This window comes from Vigna angularis, chromosome 10 (genome assembly GCF_016808095.1).
Source record: "Vigna angularis cultivar LongXiaoDou No.4 chromosome 10, ASM1680809v1, whole genome shotgun sequence".
Lineage (NCBI taxonomy): Eukaryota > Viridiplantae > Streptophyta > Magnoliopsida > Fabales > Fabaceae > Vigna > Vigna angularis.
Window position 1 is genome coordinate 31,264,990 of NC_068979.1, and position 12,570 is coordinate 31,277,559.

Sequence of the window (12,570 nt, forward strand, 5' to 3'; positions counted from 1 at the left end):
TACATGTGAAGGCATAAGTGTTCTTGGTTTTCTTAATGATTGTATGCCATGCTCATTAGTCTGTTTTTGATAATTGGAGAAAGCACCATAGTGTGTGATTATGTTCTACGAAACTTTTGGGTTCGATCTTTTGAAATGAAGAAGCAAATGTTGGGATTGAGATGCTCCAATTCCAATCTTGTGTGATCGTGTTCTAGACTTATTTTGCTTGAGTACAAGCAAAACTTTAAGTTTGGGGTGTTTTGATAAATACTTTTGTATAATTATATTTAGAGCATTTATCTTGCTTAAGTTTTACTTTAATCAAATTTGATGTTAATTTAACTATTAAATAAGAATAAGTTTAATATTTTATCTACTTGAATATATTACTAGAAATCTAAATTGCTTTTATACAAAAAGAGAAAGAATTGAAGAAATTGGTAGAAAGGCTTTTGAAAGATGAAAACAAGCTCATAATGGAAGTAAATTTTGAGTTTAAAAGTCAAACTTAACATTCTTGATTGGAAATTTTGAAGCCGAAGCATGAAAATTATAAGGCTGAGTGTGACCAAACTAAGCATGAAAATGAGATTGAGCGTGACTGGATGTGAGAGGTCTAATATGGCTTAAATGAGTCATTTTAAAAGTGATTTTAGGAAAGGAGTTCGCACATTAGAGATTTCAGACCTAGGTTTGGAGAAAATATTTCTCATATGGTGGGTGGATATCTGGAAGTTTTTCCTTGTGTGCTTACATGACTCTTCAACCTATTTTTTTCATTTTTTGTATAATTTCTGCTTTCTCTTTTATCTATGAGTAGCTAAGCCCTTTTATTATTGGAGTTAGATCTACTTTTACTAATTTCTCTTGTATTTTACTTATATGAATATCAATTATTTTGTGCTTCAACATTAATGTTTTATGTTTTACTTTTATTGTGGATTCTATCCAAAACTTTTTAAACTTCCCATTTTACTACTTAATTTGATAGCTTCCTAAAAATTAAAGAGGTAACAATAACATTCGAATCAGGCTATATGTGAGAGTAAAATTTCAAAATTTCTTAATATGATGAATATAATAAAACTTATTAACTTTGGTATTACTTATGGCTTTTTGTACTTATAAATGATTAGCTAACCTGCTAAAAAATGTTGATGGATAAATTAGGACGAAAACAAAAATCAACCTAAAAAAGCGTTGTGTTTTCAACTTTTATTATAAAAACAATATACTCTACTGGCATGAAAGAATGAATATTTTTTGTGATAATATTAACAATTATTCCTCAATCAATAATATATCTAAACTAATAAAAAATAACTAACAAAAGAGACTAAAATAACTTCTTTTAATAAGTAATAAAAACATATGCTGATAAAAAAAGTAATTAGAACATATAATTAAGTGGCTTTTTATACTTTCATTAATAATTTTCTGATAGTGTAAAATATTTGCAAAAGATGAAGATATAGGATCTAAAACACGAAAACATTTCTAAATTAAAGCATAAAATTTTAAAATATAGCTTAAAGTTAACTCAAGTATCCAAATTATAAGTCTTTAAACCCTATAAAAGCTTTGCCAGTGCCCATTTAATGCAAACTCGGGTTGACATGAAGAACAATAGACAAAGTTTTCTGTATGGTTGTTGTGAGCATGTTCCCTCTAATTATACATCGACACGTACATAGTTTTATTTTCCTTTTAGCCAAATATTCAAAGAATAGAATGAAGAAGTTGATGATAATAAGGATAAAAAATGAAGCATAAGGGAAAGTCGGTTTTGTAAAGTATTTAAGGAAGAAAGTTGAAAGTAAGAAATAGGATTATTATTGGCGGTGTTTTGGATTGCATTGTGTTTAATAATCTCTTTCCCATCGAATGGTATTGAAGCATTATGTTATTATTATAATCACGTAATATATAACCTTTTATTTTATTACTTTTTTGTTCAAAGATTACACGCCTCATCAACCAATACTATCTGCCACAAACATACCTATAAACCCTATTTTTTTTTCTCACAACTTGCATTTTATAAAAGAGAGATTTTGTTCATAGATAGGGAGAGAAGAGAGATAAATGTAATAAAATAATAGAAAGGAAGAAAAAGAAACTATGTATTGTGTGTAAATAGTATCCCTTTTATAAAATGATATCTCTACGAAGATGTAGTTTAACATTTGCTCATATCATAAATAAAAACTATATTATTTTTCTATCTCAATCTTTTTTTTTCTCATGCAATGAGGACAAGAGGATGGTGTTCCCACTTCCTATCTCAATCTTTTTTTTTCTCATGCAATGAGCAAGTTGTGTCATTAACTTGCTCAATAATTGCTTATACATTATCTTCTTTCAATTTTTAGTGTTTAGTTTTCTTTTATATTTGAACATCATACAGCTGGAATCCTCCACCTTATTCAATTTTAAGTTTGCAAAAAAATTACATGTGAGGAAAAGTTTAACTTTTTTTTTTATAACAATGTTTGAATTTATGAATTATGACACAATTGGTTTAAGTAATGGAAATCGTTAACATAATTTCAATGTCAGAAAAAAAAATTTCAATAGTTATTTATATATATATATATATATATGTTTGTTTGCATGTTGTCATTTTTTCAAATAAATATAATAATCAAAGTTATTGATTTAATCTCAAGTATGAAAACCTAGAACTCTAATACAAAAGAAAAGTAAAATCGCGTTTAGGAAGTAAAAACATAATTAACTCTTTAAAGATTGAATTTCAATTAGATGTAAATTAATCTAATATACATACAAAATAATATATAAGAATAACATATTAAGTTATAAGGTATTATTTATATAATTATCATAAATTTAACTATTATACTAATTTTAATCACACTTTTTCTATGTATGTTTCTCTTTCTTAACATTATATTTCTTTACTTTTTCTCATCTAATTAAGTCAAGAGAATTATTTCTCTTTTTTATTCTTCTTTTTATCCATCAAAGTACACATAATCTTTTAATTTTTTTCTCATTTATTTTTATCACTCCTATTTATTTTCTCCTTATTAATCCAAAGTAAAGCATCAAATAATGCAATTTTTATCTTTATACTCACTAAACGTTTTTCTTATCTTACAACATTTTCCTTTAAAATATGATAGAATAATCAATAAGGTTTCATGAAAATTGCCAAACTTTTTATTACATAAGAAAAAATTGAAAAGTAACTTGATGAGCCATTTTAGTCATGATAAGAAAGAAAATAATACAAAATTGATAGTTTAAAAATAATGAGTTTTAAAAGTTTGAATTAGTAACTATTGACATTGAAAATGGATGACTAAAAAGTTAATTAATTAAATTTTTCTCTCTCCCATTTATTTAGTTAACTAAAAAGATATTTAAGACTTCAAAGTTTGATTTTGAGATTGGTAGTACTTCTATAGGTTTAAATGAATAATATAAATAGGACCACACTACTTGAACATATGAAAGTAGGTTAAATTGTATTGGTGAGATGTATTAAAGAAATGGAACTCTGGTTTGGGTTGAAAGGACGAAGCTTCATGAAAATGTGTGGGATTATATATTATAGATTTGAATGTTGCATGACATATTTCCACCTTCTGCAGGATAATTTAAAAAACTAGCTACATCATCTTTAACTATATTAATTTCCTTCATCACATCTAATTAATTCCCTTCTCAATTTCTTCTTTAACTACAGTTTCAAACATAAACATGTATGCATGGATGTACATAACAACACTAATTATACTAATCATTATACATTACAACCGAAAACTTGGTTGCTTTTTAGGTACAAACTCATCATCAGTGTGGGAAACTTCATCAAAGTGAGTCTTAATTTGTTCAAATCTCTCTGACAGAAACAAGCTTTCAAATCTTTTCAGTGCTGCTGAAACCCTCACTTCTGCCATAAACAATGCCCTCACAGGCCTGTGATCTGATAGTTTTGACTCACTTCGACTGTACTCAATTTGCTTTAAACCTTTTCCTAGCCATATAATTCTGTCACACCTATAACATCAAAATTTCCAAAGTCATTCGCAATATTAGGTTAAGTGAGTGTAAATCTCATTAAGCTTTAATTCTTAATTATTTTAGTTTAACAGTATTCTTTAACAGAATTTATTGTTGGAAAGAATGTTGTTTTTAAAAACCATTAATTAGCTTTAATTAAGATTCAGGCATGAAAATGTCTTACCATGCTGGTGCTCGTTTCTTTGTTGCTTTTTTGCAGTGATAACAACATCCATAGTACATGTCAGAATTTGGGCAATACTTGTAGGTTGGGGCAAATTTGATTGTTCCTTCATGCCATCCTTTCAACATGTTTCCACTCATCACTTCCATCATTAGCTTCAATTTCATTTATTCAATCAAAGTTAGAGAACATACAGTTAATGTTCATTTCCCAAGTAAAACATAAGAAGTGTATGAGAGTATAATTAAGAAGATAACCTTCATCATATAATTAATTAAAATGAGTGATTAAGGTTATACTCTAATGTTTGTGTATTTGTACTTTTTATTCATGGATTTACACACCTGATCATGTTCTAGTAGGGAGTCCCAGTCTTCATTTTCAACAAGTAAGCGTGTTGTTTCTTCTGGTAGAGAAATTCTGTAGTTTAAATCTCCCAGCAGTATTATGTGGCTGCACAACATGCTCATGTCATTAGTTAAATATGCTTAAAATAATACAACTTGTAAGTCAAAGTAAAAGTAATTAAAACTAAATTCTGTTTGAATATTGAGTAATTAACAAAATGGTTAAAGTCGGCAGAAAGTAAATTCTATTAATATTCAGTAAAGAGGTCAAATGGTTTTATCTTTTTAATCATATTTCTATGTCTGTGGATACTGATAGGTGCAAATGTCTTGTGTTTTATTCTAATTGACACCTCTTTGCCACTTTTTCACTAATTAATTAATTCACAGTCCTTCTTTAGTTACAGACAAAAGAGCCAACAAAGAATAATATTCTAAGTGTTTTGGCGGCCTTCAATGTTCAGTAGGACAAATTCAAAAGCTGGAAACATACAATGATGGTTTCAACTGGCGATTAAGTAGCAAATTCTTTAATTTAACAGCCATAAAAAATAAAAAACAAAAAAAAAAGTTATTCAATATCGAAACCTTGTTTTCATGATTTGTTGGGAAAGGAACCCAATCACTATTAAAATAAAATGAAAAAGCAATTATTGAGGTTGATTAGTTGGAGGGTTTACAATTAACAATGTTGGGACCTTGTTTCATTGCTTACTTACTTATGATCAAGAATCTTTCTTGGCAAATCAAGCAAAGGACCTTTAGGAAAGCTTGTCCTTGAAAATATTTCAGAAACATCAGAGTTTCTGTGCCTCTCATCTCCCTCTCTCCCCCCAGAAGCTAGGTGACCACACACAAAGCAAAAGCTTGTTTCATGTAACACAAATCTCACAGACACAGAACCCTGCAAAATCAAATCAGTCACAGTAGAAAAATTAAATAAACTTAATCAGGAGGACATATAATTATTATTCCTAACCAACTGAAAGGAGAGAATTTGGACACTGAATGAAGTTGATGTTGACAGTGACGATGAGCATATAATTAAAACTGCAAAGTGTAAAACCAATTAAGGTAATTAATTAAGGTACTGAATATGATTATGAATAAGTGGGGTTTGGTTAGGTAACCTTGTTCCCTAAGCAGCCCATGATGCCACATCCGACACATGAGACACTTAGATGTTGAATGAATGGACGAAGGTGTCTCTTAGCCCATACAGATATCATTATACCAACCATTTGCTTGCTAATGATACATTGAAAATCTTGTGGACCTGGATTATCATTTTCTTCCTTTTTGCAGCAATTCTTTTTCTTTTCATCTTTTAAATCCCTGTCATGTGTGGTCTTGTTCAGGGCTTCTCTGATCATGGAGTTCCACTTTGTACAGATCTTACTGTTTTCATACCCCAACACATTGGATGCTTTCAGAGGCACAATTTCTTGAAACCTAAGTTGAAAACAAACATTTAAGGATGTTGCACCACATGCATGATACTAAAGAATTATCAAATGAACATCAATTTTCATACCCTAGTACATAGATGTCACAGGACTTGTTGCATGTCTCCAACAAATCCTCCATGTTCACTCCTTCATCTGGGGCAACCCCACCTACGTTCCATGTGCTCACAAAAATCCTTAAATCATTAAAGAATGATCATGTCAGAAACATATATATTAAGATACTGCATTTCATCCTTCTTATGTGCTGTGAGGGTGTTGCCAGAAGGATATATAATAAGACACACAGAATTAATATATGATGTTCTAATTCTTACTTGTACTTTTGTGTATCTTTTTGATCAATAAGAATTGTTCTGGGTCTGAGTGATGAGTGAACATGAGCCAACAGGGGTTCTGTGTTACTTGGATAATCTGCTATAAAATTGCTGCTTCCCACACGCTTGTTGAGTATCTTATTAGCGACTAATGCTGGCCACATGAACTAAGGAAATTGTACATGCAAAAACGGATTCATGTAAGTAAAGAATAGGTAAGAAATTAGTAAAGAATATGTATACTTACTTCAGTTAGCTTTCCGGTCATGGTAAGAAACAGTTGTTTGTGCTACTTTTGGCGACAGAAAAATGATCAGAATGACATGACAAGTTAATAGATGAGAAGAGTGAGAAATTGATGAGAATGGGAGGAACAGTTAATCTAATGTGACGTGCAAGAGGATATACCCTTTGGAGATTTTGGATATGTTATAGGGAACATTTTGGTAGCATTGATTGTTCAAGAAAGAGAGAGAGAAGAAAGGAATTGTTGTGTTTTTGATGATGAGTAGAGTTATATATTGAAGGATATGTTGATGTTTGTAAATGGTTGAAAAAGGGTGCAAGTGGGAGTAGTGTGGTCCATGACAAGGTATTGCGCAACAAGTTTGCATGCTAACATTATGAGGACGTTTTCAATGGTGGAAAACGAACACATATTTTTGTTTACGACAAGGTTGAAATTTGACTGCTTTCGATGACATTATTATAACTTTGTCTTAATAACCTCATTATGCACAAAATGGACCCAAATATATAAATATAAATCACTATATTAATACAACTTACTCATTTTTTATATCATTCAATAGCCTATAAAAAAATAATTAGTTCATATTTTCGAATTTTTTAAGATGTACAATAGTTACGTCGATTTTTACTTATATATCAATACAATATAAAACATTTTTTAATTAATACCAAATTTATTTAAATAATATATGTGAATAATTTTTTTCAATTCTAAGTTAAATTTTGAAAAAAAAAAATAAAAATTATTGGTAAAATGTATATTATATTTTGTGTGTATATATATATATATATATATATATTGTGGTGATATAAAGATTTTACTTGAAAATACACATGTTATTTAAGGATTTTGAGCTAGCATGTGAGTCAAGCTAGCCCTACTATGAGTCGGGCTAGCTCTGCAGCAAGTCAAGATAGGTTGTAAAGTTTAATCATTTTTCAATTGGCAGGCTAACCTTACTAGATCCAGTTTTGGCTGGCCAATATCGATCTAGGATTAAATGGGTTAGGTTGGTTTGTTTTTCCCTAGTGTCTGGTGGTGTGACCGAGAAGTCTTATGTCCTTTGTGGTATACATGCTTGTCGAGACGTTTGCAAGATCTCTGAGACTTTGTTGAATCTCCATCCTGGCGAGAGATGCGAGGCCTACGGTCTCATCTTGAGTGGCAGGATTATCCAAGAGTCTCCTTGGTCATGAGGTTGATTTGCTTTGAGCACTTCGGGAATTGTGCCAAGCAAATCGGCTACCACTCAATTGACTCTTACTGGTTTATTCGCTTTCTGGGATGCTCTATGGAATCCTATGACTTTGCTAATTCTGCATCTCAATGTAGGTTGTGACGTTTGTGCCTATCTTGCTTTAGTTTGGAGTCGCGAGAGCGTTTGTGTGTTTCTTCTATTTTATGTCGGGTTGACTTGCTCCGGTCTCTTTGAGCCTGACATTGAGGATAGCAGTCTCGACTCCCACGCGAACTTCGTTGAGCTGGTGAGCTGTGTTTCATCCAGGGATTGTAGGGGCCTTTTTCATGGGAGTCCCGCCGAGGTTGGGGAGATGATCTCTCATTCTTCAGGCCAGTCAGCCTCTGCTAAAGTCCCTAGAGTTTGTGGAGGTTCACCTGTCATTGAGCGTGCAGGGCCTTAAACTTAGTGTCATAATGCCTGTGTTGTTCTTTGTTCTGTTTGAGGTTCGCCAGTGGATTGTATTCCATCTTGTGGAAGCCCTTGGAGTTATAAGAGGTTTGTCTGTCCTTTAACACACAGGGCCTTAAGCTCGATATCACATTGCTTGTACTATTCATTGTTTTGTTGAAGGGTTACCACCAGGTTCTATTACATCTCACGAGATAGTTGAGCTTGACCTCGAGTGGTGACGTCGTTATTGAATTTGATGACGTCGTTATCTTAGTCACCGAAATAAACCCTAAGGAAATCAATCTCCAGGTAATGGTAGTTGCAATAGCATGGGGATGGTTTTTACTAAACCGTTTTTGCACTTTGCACAAATGATGATGACGATTGCTTTCAGCACCCTCTTAAACCTGGGCAAGAGCTTGTCGATGGGTCAAATAGAATCATCTTCCTGTACTGCGATGATTTCGAGTCTTGGTCCTCCACGCCTACATCGTTAGCAAGTATATAAAGAATACAGACACATATTACTTGCGATGGGCAAAGATGGAATGATGGAATCCACGTTCCCAATAACATCGACGTCATTGAGACGAAGGACGATGTTTAGGACCATAAAAAAACTTCTTATGTTAGTGAGTTCCATGCTTGTGAGCCTCACTTGTTTTCACAAATCAACACCTAGCATGGCTAGCAACCAAAGAGGGAAAGACGACAAATTTCATACATGGAGGCAAGATAAAGTTTTACTTGAGCCCCATGGTGACACCAAATGATCTTATTAGGATTTTGAACATGAATTTGTGGACATGTGATCGACAAGATCCTAGCAGTGACTTGAAAGCTCTTGCTGGTCGAAATGGAATTTCTTATTGCTTAAAGGGGAGAGATCGCCCTACAAAAAAACTATTCGATAATCAATTTAGTAAGAGAGTTTAGGATCAATGAGTATGAGTATGAGATATTTGGTGAGTATTAAGTAAGTATTCCTTGGAGAATACTAGTTGTATTTATATGATCAACACGAAATGTGGACTTATGTTATCATTGGAATAATATTTACCTCAAGTATAATAAAAGAGTAGTTAATAATAACATAATGATACATCATCATAAATAATAATCATAATACCAAACTTTTCACTATTTTTTATCTTGGGAACACATATTTCATCGATTATTTTAATAACCAAAGTAATAATTGGTCTATGGCATCAGCTCTACTAAGAACCATTGCTTAAAGCCTCCCGAATAATTAAAAAATAAAACTTTTGGTGGCATTATTGAAATTTGGTTCACACATTTGACCTCGGATCTTCGTGAAACCAGAGCATAAGGGCTCTATGGTACCATTTCTAAAAAGAATCGAAGCCATACCTGATCAAAATCTGAACAGTTTGAAATATCACTCTGTAGGTGGGAATGTCAGGACCCTATGACATCGGTTCTGAAAAGAACCAAATACATAGACCCTGTTCAGAGTGTTGTTAGATGAAAATGTCAAATTTATACTTATCTGACATCCCTTTAGGTTTCAGTTGTTTTTTAACCGAAGTCAAAAACTACATATGACATCGTTTTTTTAACTGAGATTTATGTGTTTGCAAAAATTGCATAAATGCTATCGTACCTTTTTATGTTTTGGTTTAAAAAAAAACCAAAATATAATAGACACGTTAAAAACCCTTTTACCGTGATTCCAAAATGAAAAGACTTGATAAATTTTATTGTACCATACCTTTTAGTATTTCTATTTATTAAATATTATAACTTGAGAATAAAATAAATGACTTATCTACCCAATTTGATAATAATATTGTAATCATCTACAATTTTATAATAATATTGTAATCATCTACAGTAAAAAGATAAGAAAAGAACTAACTGAATCCAATCAAAATATGGAAATGGATGGATTAAATTAAAAAAATGATATATAGAAGTTCATTGGTTTTACAATTAACAAGAGTTCGAGTCCACTATGTATAAGGTTGGTGACATTGAATCCCCTTTCTAAGAATCTTCTTTTGATTGTCTGGTTTGCACTATTAGTATCTAGAAAGTGTCACAAAAAACAAAAAGTGTCAAACGAAACTACAACATGATTGGTTATATTATGAATTACGTGAAGACAGAGGTTAAGCATTTTTTATCATCATGTCGTAATTTTTACACTTTGTGTTTTAAAAAATGGGAAGAAAAGGGGTGTTAGGATGCATGTTTTTTCTTCTAATTTTTAAAATTAAGACATAAATTAAGTAATATATAGCCATGAAAGTGATATATGGAGACGTCATTTAAAATTAGTTTGTAATAAGATGAGAAATAGGAAGCGTGATTGGATGGACGGCACCACAGATTCGCAATTCATCATCATCAACTTTATCTTATTTTGAAGTGATTATCCAATTATATTTCTTTTAGAACACCGTAAGTGTAAAAGTTGCATCTAATTAATCAAATGGAGGTGATTAACATGATCCTCCATAAATAATTAATATTTTTATAATGCACAAAGGGAGAGAGGTTTCCAACAAAAAAGGAGATAAAAGAAGAGAATGATATTAATGCGAAAATAAAAAAAGGGTAAGACAATGTCCGAAGTCACTGTTTACCTCCCATATCCAATCAAAACCAACCACCTCTCACTACTAACAGCAAAATCTATTGGTCTGATTAATTATCTTTGCACTTTTTGTTGTGTTAAAGCATTGCTAGAATGAACTTGTATACATACCAACCACTACCACAAATAATATGGTAATATACATGATTCATAATGTAAGTTAAAGAGAGTTGTTATAAAGTATTTATGTCAATTGAAGAGTGCTTTAGAGATGATTTTGTATTCTGATCAGTGTGTAAGATTTATATGGTTATTATCTACTTTGAAATTTGTAAATTTGAAGATGAAATATAGGTGAAATAATCAAATTTTCATTGATTTATTAGAACTTTTATTTAATGACAATACTTTGCCAAACTATATGTATTAGGAAAATTAGATATTTTGTTTGAGGGGTTTAGAATACCAAAAATATACATGTTATCGTAATTATTGCATATTATTCAGAAGAGCTAATGAATTTTTGTACAAGTGTTCATGTTGGGGTGTCACACTAAAAAGTGAAAGATGAAGATGATGGTCAATAAAATGAAACATATATTAAAAAAAACTTGTAATGGTTCTCAAGAAGATATTATCAAATTTCCTTTTAAGTGAGTAAAGGACTTTGAAAATAGTAAAAAAAAATATTATCTAATAAAAATATTTGGAAGAGACCAATATTTTATAATTTCCCATATTTGTGTTATCATAATATAAGACATTGAATTGATATTAAAAGCTAAATCTTTATAAAATTGAAGTATAATTATAAGAACATATTTATCATTAATATGTCACACTTTATGAAAGAAGAAAACAAGAAATATAATTGTGTGGCCCTCTTTATTTAATATAGATGTGCCGAGTTTAATGATATATAAAAAATTGTAAATAGTACAAAAATAATCTATATTGACTTTAAACATGAATATTTAAAAAGTATATTACAGAAAAGGTTTTAAATAGTTGACAATAAGCACGATACATTTGTACTTACTTTTAAATGGATAGAAAATTTATTTTCCTTTTATTTGAGAGCATTTATCTTTTGTGGTTTAAAACTCTTTCTATATATTATATTGACATGTTTTATTTAATAATGAATTAGTGTGAGAGATCCTTTGAAGTGACATATTCTTCATTTTCTTTTTCCTTTTATGTCTTAAATTGTTTGATTAATAGTTTGGCATGTGAGGTTTACATAATTCCACGATTTATTAAAATTCTACAAACAAATTCAAACTCAAGTTCTAAAATCATGTTTCTGAAATCACATCACTAATAACTAACAAAATATATAGTCGTGGTTCTTTAAAAGAATATGTCCAACAACACAAATCTTGTTATGATAGGTTCTAATCGGACACTAATACCATGTTAAGAAATAGACTTTAAGTCTAACTAAATCCCACAAAATTGACTTGTAAGGTGAGGTTTGCACCATCTTATGTATTCTACATTGGTCTTACCTCTAGCCGATGTAGGATTTCCAACACACTCCCCTCACGTCGAGGTATATACATCTCTAGCGTTGGACTAGATATTAATGGGTGGTCCGATATTGGGTGGAACAATATGTCCAACAACACAAATCTCGCTAGGATAGGCTCTAACCTGGCTTTGATACTATTTTAAGAAGTGACCTTTAACTTTAACTCAACCCCACAAAATCGGTTTGTAAGGTGAGATTTGCACCCACTTATATACTACAAATTAGCGTTATCTTTGGTCGATGTGGAACTTCCAACAGATAGAAT

At 31.0% G+C, this 12,570-nt stretch overlaps 1 protein-coding gene across 1 annotated transcript; it reads right to left on the reverse strand.

The window, feature by feature from the left end:
- Nucleotides 1–3,568: 3,568 nt before the first annotated feature.
- On the reverse strand, nt 3,569–6,820 carry LOC108335552 (type IV inositol polyphosphate 5-phosphatase 9). Its single transcript, XM_017571587.2, has 8 exons — nt 6,573–6,820; nt 6,326–6,492; nt 6,077–6,184; nt 5,673–5,994; nt 5,262–5,446; nt 4,540–4,648; nt 4,196–4,350; nt 3,569–4,008 (listed from the first exon to the last, which is right to left on the reverse strand). Exons 1-8 carry the CDS (start codon nt 6,591–6,593, stop codon nt 3,759–3,761), a joined length of 1,317 nt encoding a protein of 438 aa, XP_017427076.1. The 5' UTR covers nt 6,594–6,820; the 3' UTR covers nt 3,569–3,758.
- Between the last annotated feature and the right edge of the window lie 5,750 nt (nt 6,821–12,570).

What these genes read in the sequence shown, in the direction of transcription:
- LOC108335552 (XM_017571587.2), bottom strand. Translation starts at nt 6,593, where the DNA reads ATGACCGGAAAGCTAACTGAA. An exon ending in AAAGATACACAAAAGTACAA is followed by an intron (nt 6,185 to 6,325) that starts GTAAGAATTAGA and finishes TAATGATTTAAG; the next exon opens with GATTTTTGTGAGCACATGGA. An exon ending in AGAAAGATTCTTGATCATAA is followed by an intron (nt 4,649 to 5,261) that starts GTAAGTAAGCAA and finishes CATGTTGTGCAG; the next exon opens with CCACATAATACTGCTGGGAG.